Below are 25,072 nucleotides of genomic sequence, written 5' to 3' on the forward strand. Positions count from 1 at the left end.
TTGGCTGAGTGGTTAGGGTGGCTGGCTTGGGGTCCTAGGGTCCTGAGTTCGAGCCCCGTTTGCCACTGAATTAACACCAGGGGTTGACTCAGCCTGTCATCCTTCCGAAGTTGGCGAAATGAGTACCAGTGTACTGGTCCCGGTGTATGCCCCGGTTAGAATAAGTGTACCATATCCCTGTGTGTTGTAAGAGGCGACCAGGGTTGATGTCAGGAAGGGCATCTGGCCATAAAACATTGCCTCAAGAATGGAACCATGATTGCAAGGAGCCCGCACAAAGCTAACCCGTGCTCAGTAGGGGAAAATGGCTGTAAAAAGGCTGTTTTTTTATTATTCACTTAATCTCTCCTCATTAATTGTACAATAGCTAAATGTATTTGCATCTGTCATAAAATTAATTAAATACCTCTAAAGGTTTTTTTTAACGAATAATGTCCTTTTAGTAGAAGAAATGCACGAGTGTCACTTGAATTTAAGTCACAATACAAGGGTGTTATTCCTATGCTTTGCTTTTTGATATGTAGCAGTAGACCCGGACTAAAGATTGTAAATGAAGGCTTATTTATGAGCTGAAACTTTTTATGGTTCCGCTGACAAAGTCGCCGGAGGCATTGTGTTTTCATGTTGTCCATACATCCGTCCGTGCTAATTTTCTCCTTTTTCTCTGTAACCGCTCATCCGATTGACACGGAATTTTCACTATAGGTGCGAATACTCATGTGGAATGTTTTGATGATAATTATGATGACATAGGTCACATGATGTGGCAGCCTTGTTTGGAAAAAGGAAAAACTTCGGACCTCTGTATCTCCGAAAATGCTCCATGGAAAACATTGAAACTTGCCGCGTGTCACGTAATCCCCATATGAAATAAGTGTGATTTTTCTTTTTTGATGTCATGGGTGGCTTCATTATGACATCATAATTGCATACGTCGAACTTTTTATCCGATCAGTATGAAATTTTTTGAGGGTCATTTAAGCCTAAAATGTATGGGGGGAAAAAATTGATGATGTCATTGATCATGTGCTTAGGTAGGCATATACATATATATGTATATATATTTTTTGTTGTTGTTTTTTTACATGGGTGGAGGTGTATCTGGTGTGTCGCAACGTCGAAGAGTGCTCTTCTAGTTTTACATTGTTCTCATACTCATGGTGGAGCTTGTACATTCCATTACATCAGGACAAAGACATCGGTACTCTTTATATGAATTATTGGAACATTTCTAGATATTGGACAAATAATGTCCAGGATTTAAACCTGGAATCCTGAGGATTATTATTCAAGGGTTCAGATGGAATGCTATACAAGCCTACCCAAAGTTTTTTTTTTTTCCCCCAAATGTGAATACTAACAGTTTTAAACATGAATCTGTTTTACTGTTTTTAATATAAAAACCTCCCTGGTTTTCTACCTTCTTTGTTCCTCATACCATTTTCCTCATTAACCATGGTTATCATGTTTCTCTCCTCCATCTTTCATCATTCATTCCCTTGCTTGTATGTCTGCACCTGTTGCCCCACTGTCTGTATGTTGCCCCCCTCTTCCCTCCATCTCATGACCTTCCTACTCTTCCATGAATGTTCTGTGTCTATGTGTCTTTTATTATTTTTTTAAATCTCTAACTGGAGAAGAAAAAAATGTTCTGTTAACTCTTCCAATATTAGCATCTCAGCTTGTTGCCTCTTCAATGATTCTGTCTCCTTACTCTTTCACTCTCACCTTGGGTGTGTGGTTATTTGTGGTGCTCGGTATGTGCACAGACATGTGGTGACCTTTTCCTTGTAACTTTTATTTGTTTGCCTGGAACTTGTACCACTGATACACACCATTAATATACAGCTATTTCACAATCTGCGGCTTTTCAAAAGCCTATTAACCGATTCATGAGAACGTTTTGCATGTGCTAACCTCAACCATTCTTGTAAATTTGCATGAGTTGCATGCCATAACAAGTTTCCTTTTTACGGAATGTTTTTTTTTTTCTTCTGTTATAACTGGAATGCAGCGCAATGCGTATGAATATGAATATGAACATGATGGCCGAAAGCTGCCCTCATGTATAACCGTAAAGGTAAAGCATCCTTCATGACTAACCTCTCCCAACTGTGTGTTATGTTTATGCTGCTTGCTTCTACTAATGGCATTTTGAACCAAACACATATTTACATCACTGCAGGGGTGAGAAAAAAGGGGGAGGGTGGGTGAGGAGGAAGCGGAGTTAAGGGAGAGAATAGAAAGAGGAATGTGCAGGATATTTCAAAAATCCAGAATCGGAGGAGAAAGAAATACATTTTTGAGACGATGTCTTTGAGGTGGACAGTACATTGTGGTCTTGTGGATCAATAGAATGGCCCCTGAGTAATCCAGATTTAACACGACTTGACTTTTATATTTGGGGGCACCTGGAGTCAGTGGTTGATACCATGACACGATGTACAATTGAAGATCTAAAGATGAAATCGGAAGCGAATGTGATAAAATTGATGTCAATGTAAAGAAGCATTCAAAGTACCTCCCAACTCCCAGAAATACCTTTGGCTGCGACTTCCCTTCCACAAAAACCTCTTGTTTGGACATGTGCTGTACGGTTCTCAAAAACAGTGACGACTCGATCTACATCTCTCTCAGACAAACATGGGCCAACTTTTAACCACTCATCCCAACTCTCTCTTCCCCATATGTGGTCATCTCAATTGTCACCATGCAACTTGGCTGGGTGTTGGTAACTCTCTGACCAGCCATGGGACTTCAGCGAATGACTTCTGTGATTCCATGGGACTGACTCAATCTGTGAACTTTCCAACCTGGATTTCTCCCAATGGCAAATCCTCCCTTCTGGACTTGGCAATGATAAACTTCCCTGCAAATTTCTCCTGCTCTTCCTCTGATCCAATTGGTTAATCTGACCATATGCTTGTGAGAGTCAACATCTCTCTGGCTATTCTCAGAGTGCTGTCTCAGTGCCGGCAGTTGAGGCAGTTCACTCAAGCAAACTGGAAAGGACTGCAAGCAGTCGTCTCTCTTCAGGACTGGTCTCCTACATATACCACCCCTGATGTTAATTCAGCCTGGGAATTCTTCCACAGAAACCTGTTCTCTCTAATGCAGAGATTCATCCCATCTTGTCTTCAATTATCCTGCCTTTCTTCCCACCCATGGTACACTGAATTCTGTGATAAGGCAGTTGCTCTGAAACAACTTGCCTTCTCTTCCTGGAAAGCAAACCCAACCGAAGGCAATCTCATCTCATTCCACAAAGCCTGCAACAAGTGTGTCCGCTTACAGTAAAGCCAGAAAACAACATCTGTCCAACCCCAATATTGAACCTTCAATCCTGTCTCCTTCCTCTAAGACGTGGTGGTACCTTGATAAATCTGTCTCTGAAGTATGCTGCCCTACCATCCCTTCCTTATCTTCAAATGGCATGACTGCATTCGTGAGAAGGCCAAATGCCTCTATTCTGTGTTTGCTTCCAAATACTGCGTCCCCAACCACTCACTCTATGTACCCACCCTTTCCGGTCACACCGAACTGCTCCATAACTGTCTTTTGCACCTGGGAAGGTGGAGAAGTTTCTTGCAACCCTGAACTCTGACTGTGAAACTGGACCGGACGGTATCAGCTAGTATCCTAAAAACCTGCTGTACTGCTCCTATTAATTTTTTTTTTGGTATATATAGTCGAGGCTCGTGGAACAGCTCATAACAGAACAAAACTAGAGGGGGAGCACTCTGGAGAGTGCAAAACCTCCGCCGCCAATACTGCTGGGTCACTCAAGTGAACCTTATATCTTATTCATTAAATATGATGTCAACAGTGCTGACAGTTATAGTTCTTTTCTCCATTTTTTTTTTTGGGGGGGGGGTGGGGGTGGGAATCACTTCAAACATGAAGAAAGGCAAAAAAAGAAATCGAAATTTTGCTGAAAAAAATGATGCAAAATGTTCTATTTTTCTCTAACAATTTTTTTTTGGGGGGGGGGGTGGAAATCACTTAAAACATGTAGAAATGCAAAAAAAAATTTTTGTCTAAATTTTTTTTGGGAGCGGGGTTGGAAATCACATAAAACATGGAGAAATGCAAAAAAATTTTTTTTCTTTTTTTGGGGGGGGTTGGAAATCACTTAAAACATGTAGAAATGCAAAAAAAAAATTTTTTTCTTTTTTTGGGGGGGTTGGAAATCACTTAAAACATGTAGAAATGCAAAAAAAAAAAATTTTTTTTTCTTTTTTTTGGGGGGTAACAATTTTTTTGGGGGTTGGAAATCACTTAAAACATGTAGAAATGCAAAAAAAATTCTTTTTGGGGGGGGGTAACAATTTTTTGGGGGGGGGGGTGGAAATCACTTAAAACATGTCGAAATGCAAAAAAAAAAAAATTCTCTAACAATTTTTTTTGGGGGGGGGGACCAAGTCCAAAATTTAATGGCATGATCCTTGGACCATACCTAACCTCCCCACCAAGTTTCGTCGAAATCCGTCGAGTTTTTCCGTAATACTGTTCACAAACAAACAAACAAACAGAAAGGGGTGAAAACATTAACCTCCATCCATCTTCGAAGATGGCGGAGGTTAATGAACAGCATGAGGAGAAGTGGGAATGCCAACAGCAGGGCTGAGGGATCAAACAAGGGATGTGAGTAAGGATGAGGGATTGGGGAGAATGCAAGGGGGTGGACAAGATGGATACAGAAACAATCTCTCAGGAAGGAAAAACTGGAAATTTGGTGAGGGTCAGGGTGAGGTTTTACGGTAAAGATTAAAAAATATGGTTTTGGATGGGGTTGATCTGAAATATTGGCAAACAGCTGTCTTGGACCTGGAGGGAAGAACGAGATTGAAGAGAATGTGGAAGTTGGTTCCACAGGCAGGACGAAGAAGCGAGGAACGAATGAGTGGAGGTGAGCAGTGATTCTGGATTTTGGGAGTTTCACCAGAAGGGGGATTGATGGTGGACATGTGTATGTACATGTCAGTGACTCACAATTTGAGCAATTATTATAATAAAATTGTAAAACAAATATCACTCTGATTCTGGACTTTTGAAACACCCTGTATCTGTCTGGGGGCTGTGGAATAACTGATTATTTTGTTGAAAATGAATAGTAATAGATTATGACAAGAAGATCTCTGGTGGAACATGAGGAATGTAAAATTTAGATGAGTGAAAGAAACCAGGTGCTTATGGGAGAAGAGGGTATTTACACAGGAAGTGAGGTAGAGGGGCAGTCGCATTGTGGGTGAGGAAAAGAGTTCACCCAAGGGTGGGAATTTGGCTTAATATCCGTACAAGGGGAAAGTGTAAAGGAGAGGGTTAGTCAAGGGCCTTCTGCATTGGGAAAAGAGCTTCACCAATCTGCATACGAAGGTAAGTATTCATGACCAGCAGCATCTTCTTTCCATCTTCATCATAAGGCTTGTTCCATCAAGTTTGTCTCAAGACCAAGGAATAGTCATGATCTACTTCCTCTGACAGTCTGTTATTACTATTCCTTTGTCTTGCATGAATACTCGCTTGTGGGTACAGTATTTGTGTTTAAAGCCCTCCTCCCCATCAGTAATATATAGATATATTTTAAAAATGTATCTATATATACGCACGCACGCACGCACACACACACTCCTCACAAAAACAAAATAAGTCACAAATGTTTCAGTGCTTGTTTTGTCTTCAGTGTACATTCACAAATTTTCAGATTCTTGTTTAAGAAGATTAGTACATTGATCTGCACACATTGTAAACAAATATTGCAGTCAGTGGAAGCAAAGGTTAACCCTTTGAACCCTGAGCTCATTGGACTTTCAGCTCCCCTACCCTGGTGGGCTCCCTGGAGAAAAATCTGGCCTCTCGGGTAGATGGAGGTTTGAATGACAGCCAGTAAACCAGCCGATCGGGTATGTGGGTTTGCATAGTGACCGGTAAACCGGCTGCTTGGGCATGTGGAGGTTTGAATAGCGGCCAGTAAAACGGCCGCTAGGGTTCAAAAGGTTAAGTCTTTACACAAAAATTGTTTCACATGAGCTTTCAAATTGGCGATCAAGTCAAACTACAAATGAACACAAACAAGTTTACATTGGCAGAAATTATTTTAATAATGTGTCACCACCATTAATATCAATACAAGCATCGATAGGTCTTGTCATCGACCACATGAGACCATCTCGATCTCGTTGTGGGATATTGAACCATTTTTCGACCAGGATCATTTCCAAGTAGTCAAGAAACTGAGAGTTGCCTGACAACAACCGCAAAGTTGCTTCCCTATGATGTCCCATGCATGTTCAATCAGATTTGAATCTGGAGACCATGCCGGCCGCCCCAAGTGAGTGGCGTGGTCCTTAAGTACAGCATTTGCAACATGAACACAGTCTGGATGGGTTTTGTCATCCATATAGATAAAGATGAAGTTTGAATCTTGGTGTTTGGTCGATACTGATGAGCTACAGGCATAATGGTCTCATCCCTGTGACTGTCCCCTTGGAATGATGGCCATCATTAAAGGTTATACAGATTCTAGACAAATCGGTGTAAATAACAACAGTTCACCTCCAGTTGTGATGTTGTCATCTATTGTATGCACTGCCATCAAGAGTGCTGTTAAAGACAAATGGAGCATTGGCCTTATGGATGTTGTACCATTGTCATGGACCTTGTTCCAAACTGGTTGAGTCTAAGCTTGATGGTGTATTCCTCTTTGCAAGTTATACTGGAGAGAATCATGTTGTTGAAAAGCAGTTACATCTGGCAAGGGTGATAAGATAAATTTCATCAGGGGTTTGTGACCCTTTGGTGACCAGAAAGAGGTCTTTCAATTAACTGTCCAGTCTTATGGTACCTTGTCAGTGCCCTCGACATGATGCAGTAATCAGCATTGTACGAGGAAGCAACGGCAGTCTGAGACCCCCTCCCCCCCCCTTTCACTGAACCGTCCCACTGCCATAAGCAAACTCATTTGACATTAACCATTTGAACCCTAGTGGCCATTTTACCAGCCACTTTTCAAACCTCCATACACCCGAGTGGCCTTTTACCGGCCTCTATTCAAACCTCCATATGCCCAAGCGGCTGGTTTTTTTCTCCAGGGAGCCCAAGGTGGGGAGCCGAAAGTCCAATGAGCTCAGGGCTCAAAGGGCTAAATGATGCCTAAGCATTCCTAAACTGACAGACCACATGAATGACCATTTCAGAGAGGGTATTGACATTGGTCGCTTACAGACATGCACAAATTCTGTGGGAGACTTGATTTGCATGAGAATTTCAATGACAGCTCAGTTTGGGTGAGGAAATTGTAACGTACGAGCCACGTCCAATTTACTGATTCAGTTTCTTTCCTTGATAGTCATGGTTTACCTGCATATGACTTCTGAACTGTGAATCCGTAGTTTATTTCACAGTTTCAGCCTTTATTCATATTTTCGTGAGGAGTGTTTCTTATGTTCTTTCAGCTTGAATCCAGGATTCTGAATCTTGTTGCTAAATATTTTCCCACGAGCAACAGTTCACATCATGAACCATGGTCTGTACAGATCATCTGTTCTGCCGAAGCAGTTTCTGTGGCAATAGCGTTACAATCATGGATGGGTCTTCACTCCGACACAGGAAGTCAGGGCAGGAATTTGGAATTTGGGCCTGGTGCTGGCGATAGTTTGCCTACTCTTCGCAAAAGACACCGTGGGATCTTTATTGCCCACCAACTAATGCTGGCAGATAGGACGCCCAGTTTAACATCCATCTGAGGGATGACACACACACACACACACACACACACACACACACACACACACACACACACACACACACACACACACACACTTGAAACACCGTGATGGTGGTTTATAGCTGAGCCGAGATTAGAACCCCGGCTAGACAGCTTAGAAGCTAGTGTGCATATCTCTAGGCCATCCTGCTAGTCCTACTAGCAATACCTTTTCACTGATTATGCTCCTCTCGCTCTACTAGCTTCTTTTTACTATTTAGCCTTTTGGTATTTTTGTTGAACAGTACAAAAGAAAATATGCAATATGATTAAAGAAATAAAAATACATTTATATTGATGTGAGTAGTGACGCGTGAATATCCAAATAACAGATGCATCCCTTAAATATGGCAAGTGAAAAGTACTGTATCATCCGAGTTGTGTTGCTCTAACTACTATGCAGCTGTCTCTCTGCTCTTACAATTTTATTCTAATCCATGCTGTGTCAGACTTACCTTTTCCGTTTGGACAATTATGGGAGAATGATGGTCAGGTACGGAGAAAGGACTTCTTGTCATTTTTGCTCCTCATTTCATTTCCCCTTATCTTTCCACCTTGGCCAATTCTCAGTCAGGGAAGAAGAGCAGCTTGGAGCCCAACCCTTTTGTGCAGCTTTCTGTTGCTCACAACACCTACGAGAGCAAGGTACCCACAAACGGTGCACCTGAATCACGTCACTATGTGTGTGTCTATTCACTGGATATTATCCAATGGTGATGAACTTAAGCAAAGTCTTATAAAATCCTACTACCTGGACTCCTGGTATTAGTTAATTTTTCCTGCCAGGTAATTACAAGAAATAGCATTGGCCAAGTTAATATCATTCCAAACACTTGTTCTCGATACATCATCCTCGAACATCAAAAATGTCAGTGTTCTCGACGTTAATCTCCACCTTCATGTTACTCCTCTATCCCCCCCCCCACCTTACCCCCAAACCTCCAATGATCAGTCAGACTATTATTATCCTGTAAAACTGTGTCCAGACGTCAGACCCCCTGGCTGTAAGTCATGTAATGCATAACTTTATAATACAGATTTATGAAGATCAAAGAGTCATTCCACCTCATATCACCAGAGGCCTCCCAGTTGACCCCCTCAGATTTACTTTAAACATTCATAAAATAGTTCCCAGGTATCAAAATGAAGCTGCATAAAATTTTAGGTCCATAGATGCGGTCAACTCCAAGATATTGAGGGTTGAAAATGTGGTTGTGGCCCTATTTTTATGGTCGTTGCGAGCATCACAAAATGAACGGCTACTTTTAAACACCCACAACTTTTAAATACTAATGCTGGAGCCTTGAAATTTTCAGAGATTATTCTTCTGTAACTGCTCTGTAAGAAACAAACATAAAACTGAGTATATCTATTAAATTTTATGACCTGATCAGTTGAAATCCAGAAAAAAATGTTGGTTTTGTATGAAGACCCAACTTTGAGACCCCATATATTTTTATTGACCCATCCCAGAAGCTTGAAATTTTTCATGTAATAACTGTATGGTAGTAGTATTCAAATACATGTTTACTTTTCTTAATCAATCATATATATAATACAGTCATGATCCCTCAAAAATGGGAAATTTTCATTTTTCCCCGAAATTCAGGTGAGGATTGCAAATATATGACAAGGTATACCACTTCAAATTGTTCACCATTGGAAAGAGCATATTCAAGTTTACAAAATTGTCAAATATCAAAGTGGTATAATTCATCCATCCATTAGGACCATACTCTGTGCAGAGCGTTGGTGCCGCCGAAGCAGTCTCCTTGGCTATTGGGAACAATCCTGGACGGGTCGCCACTCCGACACAGTATACCAGCATGCTGGCACTTATTTTGCCGACCTCGGAAGGATGACAGGCAGAGTCAACCCCACCTGGTGTTAATTCAACAGCTGAGCGGGATTTGAACTCAGGACCCTAGGATCCCAAGCCCACTACCTTAACCATTAAGCCAACACCAGGCATAAAGTGGTATAATGTTTCTCTCAATATTTAAAAAATATTTGAATAAATGATGTTCTGCCAGTGCTGTGCGCGTTGTGTGTGCTGTTTAATGAACAGTCCTTTTACATGTAGTACATGTGTCGTACATGTATCTACAATGTACATACATATCATCTGCTATTAGGATACCATTAACACAATACTTTGAAATTTGAATTTGTAATTCTTTGTTTCTCATTTGTAAATAGCAAGAGCTTAACTCATCTGGCTGGGGCTAAAAATAGAACTCAGGAATAGTCTCTGATCTGCTGATGTCAGCAGTGTATATAGTTAGATTCAAGGGAGGACATTTGTTGGGTTCCTTTGGTCCATGTGATGAAAGTTATTGATGCTCCCCTAACATCAACTGGGAGGCAGTATAAGCTCGCACCTGACTTGGAAAAGCAGATCAAGGACCTATTCAAATCATTAACGTGAAATGTTTTATTACATTGTTATTGCAGTATGTGATATATTTTTGTATTATTAATTTGAATCATAGAACTAATCATTCATGATTACCATGGTCCCCACACCATGCACACACTTCATGTATTCACGACTGTGTTAACAACAGTTTAAAACAAAATAGAAAATATATATTTTTAAAATATACCACTTTGATATTTGACACTTTTGTAAACTTGAATATGCTCTTTCCAATGGTGAACAATTTGAAGTGGTATACCTTGTCATATATTTGCAATCCTCACCTGAATTTCAGGGAAAAATGAAAATTTTCAATTTTTGAGGGATCATGACTGTATTATATATGACTAATTAAGAAAAGTAAACATGTATTTGAATACTACTACCATACAGTTATTACATGAAAAATTTTCAAGCTTCTGGGATGGGTCAATAAAAATATATGGGGTCTCAAAGTTGGGTCTTCATACAAAACCAACATTTTTTTTTTCTGGATTTCAACTGATCAGGTCATAAAAATTAATAGAGGTATACTCCGTTTTATGTTTGTTTCTTAGAGAGCAGTTATAGAAGAATAATCTCTGAAAATTTCAAGGCTCTAGCTTTAATATTTTAAAAGTTGTGGGAGTTTAAAAGTAGCCGTTCATTTTGTGATGCTCGCAACGACCATAAAAATAGGGCCACAACCACATTTTCAACCCTCAATATCTCGGAGTTGACCGTATCTATGGACCTAAAATTTTACGCAGCTTCATTTTGATACCTGGGAACTATTTTGTGAAAGTTTTAAATAAATCTGAGGGGGTCAACTGGGAACATTTTCTTAAATTTGGTGATTTCAGATGGAATGACTCCAAAGTAATTTAAAAAATATTCAGCAGCATTTTTCACAACGATACAAGTAGTTCTTTTTTGATCATCTTTGGTAATCCCAAATCATATTACATCTTTTCGATGATTTCGGAATACTTGATCACTTCTATTTTATATTCTGATGAGTTCAGTGGTGTGTGCATGATCTCTGATCCAAAAATTAAATTAAGTTCAAGAATCAAAAATGAAATGAGTTCTTCAACCTAAACACAAGTTTAAAAACTTTAAATAAAATAATCCTCTTGAACTTGCATGGCTGGACTTGTAAAATTAGGTCTCGTGGCCTGCTATATCTCACTTGCATCTCGTTATCCTGAAAATAACGTTTTGGATCTTACCTCAGAAAAGAACCGAAAGATAATTTATCGCTGAGCTTAATGCCTCTTCGTTATATTCCAAAGAGGAAGCTTATGCAGCTTGTGATTTGAGTGTTATCCAAAAAGGTTGTTTTTGCTCCCTCGATGATCTACTTAATATGTGAATTCATGAATGGCTAAGAGTACGCTTCAGAACAATCACCGGCATAATGAAAGTTTCTCAAAGAATTTCACAAAAATACCACCATCTGTTTCTGAGAACTTTCAATTGTTAAAACAGATTTGCATGTGACCAAAGGACCGGCAATGGATCCACGAAAAACTCAACACAAATACGAGTCGCTCCATAATAAACTAGAACGGCACGCGGTGGAGTTCATCCCTCCGCCAGGCTGAAACAGTTTACGTTTTGTATCCCACTGATAGGCCGGATCTGCATCCAGACCTGAACCAAAATCGAATCAGCTTGTTCTTGTCACCTCCCAAACTCATCCACCAAGTTTTGCCATAATCCATTCACAACCTTTTGAGATATTGTTCTATATATATCGTTTTTGGCCCGATCTCTCAATGGTGAACAATCACTTAAATTATTATAGTATCCAGATGTGTATCCGGATCTTCACCAAAATCGAATCGATTCGTCCTTGTCACATACCCAAAACTGCCAAATCAAGTTTCGTCCAAATCCGTCCATAACTTTTTGAGATATCCTGCTCACAGATGGACAGACAGACAGACTAGCAGATGAGGGTGAAAACATGACCACCATCCACCTTCGGTGGCGAAGGTAACAACACAGAGCATTAAACAATGCACAGCCTTGTTGGGGTATGTAGATAATAGATAATAGCATGATAATGAGCTTTATATTAGAGGAGATCTGCGTGCGGACTTGCATTCACTGATTGACGCATAGACACTCCTGTCCATTTGGGATGGGACAAGGCGAAAAATTTCCGTTCTCCATCACCATTGTTATTGATTTACTTCACGAGGTTTGGCTCCTTGAACAATCAGCCATACTCGCACTATCTGCTCATCCACATGTTATGCCTGTCTCTTGGACCAGATCTGTTACAACACCAATGAGCCGGTGTGGGAACAGGCCTTCACCTTTTTCATACACAACCCAACTGAGCAGGACTTGGATATAGAGGTAAGTCTTTGCAAGCAGAAAATAAGGAAATGCAAGCGAAATTGCTTTGGTGAAAGAACTCACGAACAACACAGCAAACAGCGAGGATTTGTATGTAGTCTTGCGGCAGAGTGCACGGTGCCATTCGTTGTTCTCATGTATGTTGTGACGTTGTGTCGCATTGTAGTTCTGGTTGTTTATTGAAGCAGTTTATTATGTGACTTGTTTGTTTTGTTGTTGAATAATAATTGCTTCAGGTGAAAGATGATGAACAGCAGTGCTCACTGGGCTCCTTGAGCATTCCATTACAGAAGATTATTGCTGCTGATGATCTGATGCTTGATCAGAGCTTTCTGCTCAACCAGTCCGGCCCAAGCAGCCTTCTCAAGATGAAAATCGCTCTACGTGTGAGAAAGCTTTCATTATGCATTTCCTTTTGCTGGTATTTCATTCCCCCAATTCTCCTTTTTCATGTTTCCTATCTGCTCTTGTTTTCCCTTTAATTCATGGGTTGTAATACAATTTGCATAACTCAATAGCTGTAAACTCTGTAATTGTTGGATCTTCTTTATTTCATATTGTCACGTATTAATGGTTCGGGTGGCGGGCTTGGGATCCTTGGATCCTGAGTTTGAATCCTGCTTGGCCGCTGAATTAATACCAGATGGGGTTGACTCGGCCTGTCGTCCTTCCGTGGTCGGCAAAGTGAGTACCAGCTTGCTGGGATGATTGAGCCATTCGAGTGTCCTGCGTCGGTGTGCCGACCCGTCCAGGATTGTGTGCCCAATAGCTCAGGAGACTGCTTCAGTAGCACCGACACTCTGTACAAAATATGGTCCCAATGGATGGATATTGTCACGTGCAACGTTGGAATGTGGTTTAGCCATTGAGGCCAATCATGATTAAGAGGGTCCAAGCACCCTTTTAATGCATTCTCCCAACAAAGGCCATGGCCATTTAATATTCTTGTCGGGTCATCTCTTGCACTCATCTCAGCCTCGGCCATTATTCCAACACCTACTGCCAGTTGTCGTTAGGTTATGGGGGTACTCGTATTGGTCTGATGTGACGAGTGTCACGTCTGTTCCATCTGTCGATCTGTCGAAGGGTGCTCTCCCCTCGAGGTGATTTTCGAAGGTCTGCCTAATTAAAGATCATGGTTGATGGTGCTTTTTGTCTTCCACTTCACATATGAAGTGGAAGACTATGTAATGATTATGCCCCCCCCCCCAAGGGGATTTTGGAATGGCTGGGACACTTATTGTGAGGATACTAAATTGGCATCCCAGAGGCTGTGGGTTCAGATTAAGAAGAATAACTCCATCATTAAATTCAGCAGAAAGCAGTAGTACGAGTGATTTGGATTGAAAGTTTCGGGAAGTCGAGGTAGTTTCACAAGAACTGCCACGTCACTCTTGGATTTTCAGTTAACACTCAGCTGGCTCATTAACAACCTTCAGGGTGGAGATATAATCTTCTGACCCCACCTGGTGTTATTGAGAGGTGATGCTGGTCACTCATTGTGGTTGACTTGTATTGTCTTACCTTGTTTTAATGGGAGTCAATCTTAATGACTGAGGGTCTTACACTTCTGTACTTCATATTTTCAACTTAAAAGCAAAACTATATATCATAAAAAGGTACAGTAGATTGTAAGATATCTAAGGAGCTCCATTTATTCCTTATTTTGAGATGTCTGAGATGTGCAATTGAGCAGTTAAACAATTCCATGTTGTACGCAGAATCACCATGCAAAGGAAATGTCCATTGGACAAAAATGCCTTGATGCAACCAAGCTAAACCAAAGTTTCAACGCAAAACTTAAAGAAGAATGACATGGTTAGCATGTGGCCGAGCCACAGAGTCGCATTGTACCGTAGGCAAAGATGTCATTTATCGTGAAATGCTGATGGAGTTTCAAAAACTCAGAAATAATGCGATTTTTACAAACTGGTAATTATTTATTTAAAAAGAAATAATTTTTCACTTTGCATCCCTGATTCTTTGGACGAAGAAAGGTATTTTAACAGGAGATGCTTCAGGGAATGTTTTAATTTTAGAATTTTTTTGCATGTGCCATCATCACTGGTCCTTGATTGGCTGCGTAATGATGCGTACTGCTTCTTTGCTTAACACCCCACATTTAAAAAGGATCATTGTCAGGTCAGGCCAGATTAGATCTGTGACTTGCTGCAGGTATCATGTAAACCTGTACTAACCTGTTCTATGGTCGGGTTGTCGGCGACTAAACCGTCTCCCCCACCATGTTTCCTAGTGAGGAGGGTGTATGATATGGACACCCAGCAGGATTAAAAACAAAACCTGTCAAAGGGTGGAGGAGCTCCTTTTGAGCCAATGGCCACCCATATCTAGTGCCCAAAGGTGTCTGCGGATGTCCAACTGCAGTTGGGTTACTTTTTTTAGGAAGTTGGTGGCAGGATTTGCACTCCAGCCACCATAAAACCCTTAATTCCACAAAACGTACGAAAAGCAAAAATAAATCTGAAAACCTACTCCGTGGGAGTATCTCCTGTGCAGCTGCCCTCCGCAGGGCAGCTCATCGGATGTCGGGATTGAGACAAAGCCCCATTCTTTGATGATGGGAGGAAAACCATGGGGTAACCTTCCCGGGAGAGATTGCGGTAGTGTGTGTCAGGGTGGAGCTGAGGTGTCGTCCACCAGATGGTGGTCTCCTTGGGTTAACCTGAGGCGGTCCCTTTGGGTGGGTGCCTGGAATGTCCTATCCCAAAGAGAGGATGATCACCTGTCTCTGTTATCTGAGCTCAAGCGTTTGGACATCAGTATTGCAGCATACTCTGAGGTTCAGAGACCGGATTGTGGTGAGATCATGGTGGGTGGTTACACCTACTATTGGTCTGGTCACTGATGGTTACCATGCCCAAGAAGTTACTACAGCTATGTCCAATAAGCTGACTCCAATGACAATTGAGGTAACACCGATCAACGAGCATATTCTGAGACTAAGGAATCATCAACTTTCTGTAAGCCCCGGCCGAGTTGTTTCTTGTAGGTGGACGTCACTCCTTGGGTGTCGTTTCCCTGGTCTCTGTGTATGCTCCAACTGAGGCGAGTGATCTCACCGTGAAAGATTCATTCTATGCCATGCTCAAATCTGTGGTTGATCTGTGACCCAGGTGAGATGCTCTCATTGTCTTGGGGGATTTCATTGCATCAAATGGAACTGATAGGAATGGTTATGACATGTATGTTGGACCCCATGGGTTGGGAACTGTGAACCATAATAGCACTAAGTTCCTTGACTTTGCAAGAAGTCATGGACTTGGGGTGGCTGGTTCATGGTTTCAGCGCCCACAGGCTCATCACTGGACTTGGTATTCCAACGCTGGCGGTGTGGCAAAGGAGATTGACCATGTGCTTTGTTGATGGTCACTGTTGGATGATCCAGAACTGCAGGGTCTACATGAGTGCTTAGTTCCTCAATATTGGCCACAGGCTTGTTGCAGCAACTCTGAAGTTGCAGCTTAAATCCGGGAGAATGGTACCATCCCAGCCTCGGCTGGATGTTGGCAAGCTCAAGGATGAGAGGGGAGCTGAGGAGTTTGTGAACAGGCTGAGTGTGGATTTGTGGGTCTGGGTGCTTTGGGGAATCCTGAAGAGTTGTGGAGTACCTTCAAGACCACCATCCTTGATGTTGCCGGTGGATGTCTTTGAACTCACTGGAGGGCGAAGAAGAATTTTGTCTCTCAAGGGACACTGGAGACCATTGACCAAAGTCACAGGGCCAGGCTGAATGGCAAAGCTGAGCTGTTCAGGAAGCTGAGGCGTAAAACTGTAACTGCATTAAGGGTGGACACAGAGGCCTATGTATGAGGAATCTGTGACGGGGTCGAGTGATTCTCATCCTGCCTACAGGGGAACTCACGCATTACGTTCCTCCAAGCCCATTCCTCGGTGTACTGCAATTAGAGTGGAGGGTGGTGGGCTCTTGACAGAGGAGTCAGAAGTGAAGGCCCGCTGGGCCAGTTACTTTGAGCTGCTGTACAAGGCTGATCCACCGGCTGTTGAGTTGGATGTCAGGGATGGTACTATCCCGATTGCTGACCCTCCAATCAACTGTGATCCACCTTCCTTTATGGAAACACTGGCTGCGGTTAACCGGTTGAAATGGGATAAAGCTCCAGTGATCTGTGGCATCAATGCTGAACTTCTCAAGTCTTGTGGAAATGCTGTACTTGTGTCATTGCATGCAGTTCTGTGCTCTGCCTGGAGCACAGGCGTCATCCCAACTGACTGGCAGAGGGTCCTTGTTGTCCCTCACTGGAAAGGAAAGGGTGATCGCCAGGACTGTAACAACTACCAAGGGGTGACGCTGCTCTCGGTGCTGGGCAAGGTCTTTGCTCGGATAATTCTTGAAAGGGTTCAACACCATCTGCTTAAGTACCAGCATCCAGAGCAGTCAGGCTTTACACCAAAGATGTCAATGATTGACCGTATCCTTGCTCTTCAGGTCCTCATCGAACGCAGATGAGAGTTTTGGCAGGGGCTGCCTGCAGCTAATGTTGATCTCTGCAAAGCATTCGATTCAGTGAATCAGGATGCCCTCTGGAAGATTATTGGTCTTCTTGGGGTGCCACCAAATCTGATCAATGTGATGTACTCTGGTACTGATAGTCCTGTGAGATGTGGTGATACCGTCTCTGACCATCGCCGACTTATTTCCAGTTGTTACTTGAGTTCCTCAGGGGAGTGTACTGGCCTCCACACTTTTCAGTGCTTGTATGGACTGGATTCTGGAGAGGATTTCAGAGAGATCAAGCTGTTGTGCATCATTTGGGAATGTCAAGATCTCTAACCTTGATTTCGCAGATGATGCAGTCATCTTTGTGGAGACTTTAGATATCCTTTCGGGAGCCCTCGAGGTGCTGAATGAGGAGTTGGAGCCACTGGGATTACGGGTTTCCTGGGTAAAAACTAAGATCCAAGCTTTCAATGACATCTTGGATGCTGCTATTGTTGTGGTGCCGGGTTCGGTGGCGAGGATGACTGCCAGACGGAGCAGTTGGGCGTCTCCCACCGAACACCGGAATTTAAAGGTCGTCACCCCGGATAACTCCGGAGTTGACGGGTCGCTTAAAGGACCGTGGTCGCCAATATTTCGACAGCGTGAGGTAGGGTCCACTTGTCTATTCCAATTTACCAAGGTACTCACGCCATCTATCTACCGGGAAAGCCACACCCTTGGCCGGCTTTGTCCGAACCGAGTCGCTGTTACCGACTCGGATCCGGCGTAACCGAGCGGAAATTACCAAAGCCGCGCCGGCCCAAATGACAACTTACGGCACAATCGGCCTTCCTAGTTCTTAAACCCAAACCATACTGGGTCAATGATAGAAACGACAGGCAACGAGCTGGAACATTTAAGTTATTTATTTACAATAATAAGACACAGTGTAGACTTATTCCGAATATACAGGCATTGTACAATGAGCAATCTACACATACAATTTCTGCTTATAGAACGGCACCACCACACACACACACACACACACACACACACACACACACACACACACACACACACACACACACACACCAAAAGAAAATGGACCCGGATTATCTTTATTTCGACCCTCGTAGCCAAGAGGATAGACAGGCTGGAGGTCAGAGTTTGATCGATACCTGGCCGCCTCGTGCGGTTTGGCCCGCGACTGCAGGTGTGAAACTCGGGGTCGTCGGCGAGCCCAGACACGGTAGAGCGGGGTCCAGGCGGGGGCCAGGGTCGCTCCTCACAGAGGGCCAGCGGAGATTCCCGGCTCGGACTCCAGGTTATTGCTCGACAAAATGAGAGATGGAAGTCGACGGCTGTACAATAGTCAGAGGATCAGCTTGAGGCACGGCGACGACGACCACCAACGACGCACACCAAGAGCAATGGCGATCCCTTTCTTCTCTGACAAATCCAACCCAACTCCAGCGAGCACTAAGGGGAGCCCGGCGATTCTTATCCCTCCCCCAGGCGGAGTGGGGTGATCGGACCTCTGAGGTAATCTTTGCCCTGATTGGACAGGGTTTCGTGGGATGATATCTGTCCCCCTCTGATTGGACAGGGGGGAAACCCTGCCTTTTTGGGGCGGAGTCGGAGCTCTGAGGTAATCTTTGACCTGATTGGACAGGGTTTTGTGGGGTGATGTGCTAGCCATCTGTGTTGGACAGGGGGGAACCCCCTCCTTTCCTGGGCGGAGTCGGTGTTCTGAGGTGAGGAAATCTCCACCCACGTCCGTGGTCGAACGCACGTGGGCAATGGTGTCGATTGTGCGAAGAAGTGAAGGATTGATTTGTTGGCGTTGGGTATTGTAAAAATCTAACCAGAAAGAAACTTCGCAGCCATACATGTAATTCCCTATAGACATCAGGAGGAATCTAACTATACACATACTTATAACTAGCTTATAACTAAGCATACTTATAACTAAGCTTAGGGACTGCTGTCTGTTTGTGTGCAAATGGCTTCCAGATTCATAACACTATTACATCTGTACCTGTTTGTGGTGAGGATGTTTAGATCACATTGAGATTCACTTACATTAGCAGTGATATTTATGTCTCTGTAGGCTGTGAGCCAGAGGTCAATAGATGTCTGGGTCGGGCCTGGGGAGTCATGGATTCACTGGATCATGGGGTGCGGCGCTGTCATTACCTGTGCAGGAGGATGAAAGTCCGAGTCTTCAGGTCCTTGGTGCTTCCAGTCTTGCTCTACAGATGCGAGACTTGGACTCTGACCAGGGATCTGAGATGGAAACTTAATTCCTTTGGTACCAGGTCTTTTTGGAGAATCCTTGGCTTTCGCTGGTCGGAGTTTGTATCCAACGAGCGGTTGCTGAGAGAGACTCAAATGAGATTTGTTACCTGCATTGTCCGTGAGTGTTAGCTGTGGCTGTATGGACATGTGGCTAATTTTCCTGACGCTGATCCTGCTCACCAGATTCTCTCAGTGAGGGAGTCTCCTGAGTGGAGGAGGCCAATTGGCTGACCACGTGCCTCATGGTTGCAGCAGGTTAATCGGCATCTCAAGGAGATGAGGATGGGCCGTGCATCTGCCTGGGGGATGACCAGACGGAAGCGCCTGGAGTACCCGCAGAAGGTGGATGCAGCGACATGTTGCTCTGGTGCATGCTTCCATACCTGATCTGATCTGATTGGAGCATCTGCACCCCTGTCAATCCCTGGCCGAGTTATACCAAAGCCTTTAAAAATGGTGCATACTGCTTCCTTGCTTGACACTCCACATTTATAAAGGATTGAACATCGACAAATAACGCTGGAAAGGCAATGGCAAACCACTCAGTACAACCCTTGCTACGTTGCCGACGAAGTCGCCAGAGGCATTATGTTTTCGGGTTGTCCTTTCGTCCGTCCGTGTGTCCATCCGTCTTTCCGTGATAAGTTTTTGTTCCCATGATAACTTAAGAATGGCTGAAGGGATCCAAGTCAAACTTGGTACAAGTATGTATAATGATGCAAAGATGAACTGATTCGATTTTGGAGGCAAAAGGTTAAGGGTCAGAGTTTATATGAGGTAGAAATTCTGTTACCATGCTAACTTGTGAACCAGTGATTGGTTTTGGAAAATCTTGATACAACTATGTATAATGATGTAACGATGAACTGATTAAGTTTTGGGGTCAAGAGGTCAAGTATCATAGGTTATGTTAGGCAAAAATGTGATAGTTGAGAACAGCTGAAGGGATTTAAATCAAACTTTGTCCAAGTATGTATTATGATGTAAAGATAAACTGATTAGGTTTTTGGTCAAGAGGTAAAAGATTAGAGGTTATGTTGGTAAAATCCTATTACCACAATAACTTGTGAACCAGTGATGGAATTTTGACCATACTTGATATAAGTATTTATTATGTTGCAAAAATGAACTTATTAGATTTTAACATTAAGAGGTCAAAGATCAGAGGTCATGTCGGGTAAAACATGTTCGAGAGGTCGGGATTTGAACTAAACTAAGTGCGAGTACCACGATACATATGTATATTAGATATTGAGGTCAAATGGACTTGAAGTTTCAGGTCAAAGTTTGATTAAGCGAAGACTTCATTTAGGCAGAGGCATATCGTTCAATGTTGTGATGTCAAATTATGTCTGGTTTTAGTACTGGTTCTCATTGATAGATGTGATGAGATCAGTTGCAAGATCTTGCTCCCTGCTCGGTATATTATGCCAGTTCTTGAACACAAGGGCATTGCTGAGATCAGGATCGGATATTGTGTGAGCATAATCCATGTAATATGTGGAAAATTGAGTTGTTATTCCTGATTTGTAACATTTTAATGTTTTGGTTTTGTTTGTTTTTTGACAGGTTCTGATCATGGAACCATCCGACGCTAACATCATTCATTCAGACCTCAGTATAGTCCGCAGAAAGGGAAATGCAAAAAGTAACAAGAAGCGTAAATCGAGCTCCATTCAGCGAGGGAACGGGACTGCTTCCCAGGTTTCTTCAACAGACCCATCTACTCGTGAGTATGGCAATATCGGCCATTCTACCACAAACGAGCTTCTTGAGACTTCAGATCCAATGACTGCAGGTTTGCAGGGCACGGCCACAATGAGACTCAAGGAAGCCACACCAAGCATTTCCTCTGACATGTCTGCCCTAGCTTCTACACAAGAACTGAGGAAGCGCATGATGGAAATGAAAGAGTAAGATGTGTGTGCGTGCGTGCGTGCGTGCGTGCGTGTTTTTTGCATGTACATACACTTTATCACACCAAAATTATATTTTACCTCCACAAACACTTTCCTACTTGAGTTGCCAACTTGTAAATTCTGCTTTCAATCTTGCATCCGATGAACTTGACAACATACCTTGCTAATTATGTTACTATTATAAATTATAGATGTGGCGATTAACGGATTGTAGTTTCATGATGTACTATTTTCCTGTGGATATGGATGCCATTAGATTGGTGGCCTGGGGATGGCTTAAGCACCACTTAGAGGACTCGCCACACCATACTTCATGTTGATGCAACACATGAAAAGGGTACTTGGTGGAGCCCCTTGAATGATTTTGCACTTACCTTAATTGGCTTTCCAAAAGTTTTATAAACTGAAGTTTGAACAGAACAAGAGTCAATATGTTATCTGAATTGTCCATCCCTAACACAGTTTCTGGAAAGTTCTTCAGATATGTAGTGTCTAAGCTAAACTGATCCATTTATTGGTCTCTGGCGATGTGCAGAAGCTTGGCCACAGGAGACGCACCTTTGGGACAGATCCAGTTGACGCTGCGGCACAGTAGTCAGAGGAACTGCCTGGTGGTTGTTGTGCATGCATGCAGGTATATGCTTCCTTCATGGCTCCAATCCCACCTTGCTTCAGCAGGATATTATAAAAATGGCATTTACATTTTGATTACGATGGTGAATCACAGCATGTATGAATTCTGGTGTTTGATTTGGTTCTTGCAAACACTTGAAATTGGTGTCAACATATACGGCAATGGCTTAATAGTGGCCGTGCTTACTTTGAATGAACCTGAGTTTGTATCCAATAAATCTGCATCCAAATTCTGTGATACAAGGGTTACAGCACCTGAGAGAATGCTTTGATAAAATTTTATTTCACCCGGTTTGCCTGTCAAATTTGGCCATCGTAATTTTGATTTGGGTTTAAAAAATTTTTCCAGCATTCTGATTATGCAGACCAAGAACATTCATTCATTCACTGTTTATTATCTCTGCCATCGAAGGTAGATGGAGGTTATGTTTTTACCCCTGTCGGTCTGTTTGTTACTTGCAAAATCGAACATTTTTCAAGGGTATTAGTCAGTCGATTTTGTTATTCTGTCTGTCTCTGTCTGTTTATCGCCTACAGGTCACAATTCTAAACCGGTCCTCATGAAACTTTACCAAGTTACAGGTGTAGACTCAACTGAGAATCCTCTTCATTTTGAGGTCAAAGGTCTTCTTGAAGTCGAATTGATAAAATCCTCATTTTTCATCCGATTGAATTGAAATTTGAACAAGATTTTCAAATTGCATCACTGGATTGGGAATCCAACAATTTTTGAGGTCAAAAGGTCGAAGGTCAACTCAAGGTCAAACATCTAAAATATTTTTCAACTGAAAAATCGTCAATTTACATCCTATTAACTTGAAAGATGAACACGATTTGCATATTGCATCACTGAATTGGGAAAGTAACTATTTTTGAGGTCAAAAGGTCAAAGGTCAACCTAAGGTCAAACTTCTAAACTCATCAATTTCAATCTGAAAAATAATCGATTTTCATCCCATTGATCTGAGCTTTCATTAGGATTGTCAATTTTAATCTCAATGACATGGATAATTTGATGTATCCACAGCAACCTTTGGAGAGAGGGGTTGATTTTGCAAGTATCGTGCTCTGCACGACGTCTTTTTCTTGTTACTTGCCAAATCAAAGATTTTTCAAGTATATTGGTCAGTCACGTTTGTCTGTCTGTCTGTCTTTATCACTTAGAGGTCACAATTTTAAACCGATCTTCACGAAACTTCACCACATGGTAGAGTTTGGCATAAGCAAGAAGCCTATTGTTTTTGAGGTCAAAAGGTCAACAATTTATGTGAGATTTCTAAAATCCTCAATTTTCATTCTATTGACTTGAAATTTGAAAAGCATTTGCATATCAGGTCACTGAAGGCAACCAACTATTAATTTTGAGGTGAACATCGGCCAAAAGGTCAAAATAGTCCAAAATATTTTGCTTTGGTTCCAGCCCATCAGTGGGATACAAAACGTGAACTGTTCCACCTGGCAGAGGTATGCGCTGCACCGAGTGCCATTGTACTTTGCGCTGTTTTGCCAAGTGTCACTCTCGGAGTGATTTTTATTTTTCATTTGTTTGTTTGTTTGTTTGTGAACAAAATATCTCAAAAGGTTGGAGACTGATTTGGATGAAATTGTGTTGACAGCTTGGGTATGTAACTAAGATGAAATGCTTAGATTTTGGTGAAGATCCGAATCCAGATCTGGATCTGAGAATTTTTTAAAGTGATTCTTCACCATTGAGTGACAGAGCGAAAACGATATATAGCAGGATATTTCAAAAAAAAATATGGATGGAGTCACATAAAACTTGGTGGGTGAGTTGGTTTGGTGTCAAGAACAAGATGATTAAATTTTAGTTCAGGTCCAAATCCAGATCCAGCCTATCAGTGGGATACAAAACATAAACTAATCAGCCTGGCAGAGGTATGCTGTCTACCAAATGCCCTTCTAGTTTACTTACTTTTTATGTCTTTGTTTTTTATTTGTTTGTTTTCATTGCAAGGATTATTATTTTACTCGGATTGCGATTGTCAAACATGTAGATAAATTGTTACTGCCGTTTTTTTTTTCCTCGTAGAAATTTACTGGCAGCAACAGATGAGGGTTCAGATGTGTATGTACGAATGTACCTGCTCCCTGAACGCAAGAGACTTGGGAAGAAGAAGACATCTGTTGTAAAGAAGAGTGTAACTCCAACATTTGATGAAACGTGAGAAAAGCACGAACTTTTTTTGTACTTGGATTTTTTTTCAATTTATGATGTAATCTTTTATTGTTTTTTTTTATTTTATTTTAGCATGCTGTTACACCCAATCTCTTTATGGTCTGTTGCATTTAAATTCTATTTCTTGGGTATTTCACTGTAGTGGTGCTGCACATGGCTGGCAGGATGGTCTAGACTCGAGAGGTACACACACTCGCCTTTAAAACTCGAGCCTGGGTTGGAATCCCGACCCAGCAATAAACTGTCATCCCGGTGTTTCACAAGCAGGGTGATTCATCAATGTGTGTTCCGCTCCTTGGATGGGAATAAAACTTACCGTCCCATCTGCTGGCATTACTTGGTGGATGTTACAGAGCCCACAGTGACCTTTGCGAAGAGTAGGCGAGCTATCACCAGCACCCTGGCCAAATTCCAAATTCCTTCCCTGACTGCCTGAGTCGGAGTGGTGACCCAGCCAGGTTTGTAGCCTAGTAACTGCTTTGGCAGCACTAACGCTCTGCATTGGCCATGGTACATGATGCTGATGATGATGATGATGATGATGATGATGATGATGGCTGTATGTAATACTCATTTGAGTTGGATTCCAGGTTTGATTTTGGAATTACACTTGAGGAGGCACAAAAGCGTACACTGGATGTGGCTGTTAAGCACAATGGAGGATTCCTTGCCAAGGAGGAGCTTCTTGGAAAGGTGATTATTATCAAAAAACATCCATTTAGAGGTCATGGTATGGACATATCATTTATAATGTATGAAACCTTTGAAACAATAGAGACATTAAGTTAAATATTTCAATAGAGTAAACCCTTCAATATCGAGGGGGTTAGCTTCCTGGGAAATGTCACTCTAGTTATAACCGTGATTGTAGAAACCAAGGACCAATGGGAAGAGGGGGGTTTTGTTCCTGGACTTTGAGAAAATATCGAGGAAGATCAACAGCAGCCAGAAAAAAACACATTACAATTGAAATAAAAACAGAAATACATATAATGCATGTTAACATTGAAATAAACATGTGAATAAAATA

At 42.2% G+C, this 25,072-nt stretch overlaps 1 protein-coding gene across 6 annotated transcripts in view; it reads left to right on the forward strand.

Moving 5' to 3' along the window:
• The window catches only part of ESYT2 (extended synaptotagmin 2), a 100,869-nt gene that overhangs the window by 61,888 nt on the left and 13,909 nt on the right, over positions 1-25,072 (forward strand). For 5 of the 6 annotated variants that reach the window (XM_085892614.1, XM_085892619.1, XM_085892617.1 and 2 more), the window contains 7 exons: positions 8,336-8,410; positions 12,447-12,533; positions 12,770-12,919; positions 20,863-21,206; positions 21,748-21,846; positions 23,896-24,027; positions 24,633-24,735. In XM_085892614.1, coding sequence (XP_085748740.1) covers positions 8,336-8,410; positions 12,447-12,533; positions 12,770-12,919; positions 20,863-21,206; positions 21,748-21,846; positions 23,896-24,027; positions 24,633-24,735 — 990 coding nt within the window. Of the gene's footprint in view, positions 1-2,014; positions 2,081-8,335; positions 8,411-12,446; positions 12,534-12,769; positions 12,920-20,862; positions 21,207-21,747; positions 21,847-23,895; positions 24,028-24,632; positions 24,736-25,072 lie in introns of all 6 variants that reach the window. The other variant, XM_085892618.1, reaches the window with a different exon arrangement.

The sequence above is a fragment of the Eptatretus burgeri genome, chromosome 8 (genome assembly GCF_056783735.1).
Source record: "Eptatretus burgeri isolate ZD-2024b chromosome 8, Ebu_testis_v1, whole genome shotgun sequence".
Taxonomy (NCBI): domain Eukaryota; kingdom Metazoa; phylum Chordata; class Myxini; order Myxiniformes; family Myxinidae; genus Eptatretus; species Eptatretus burgeri.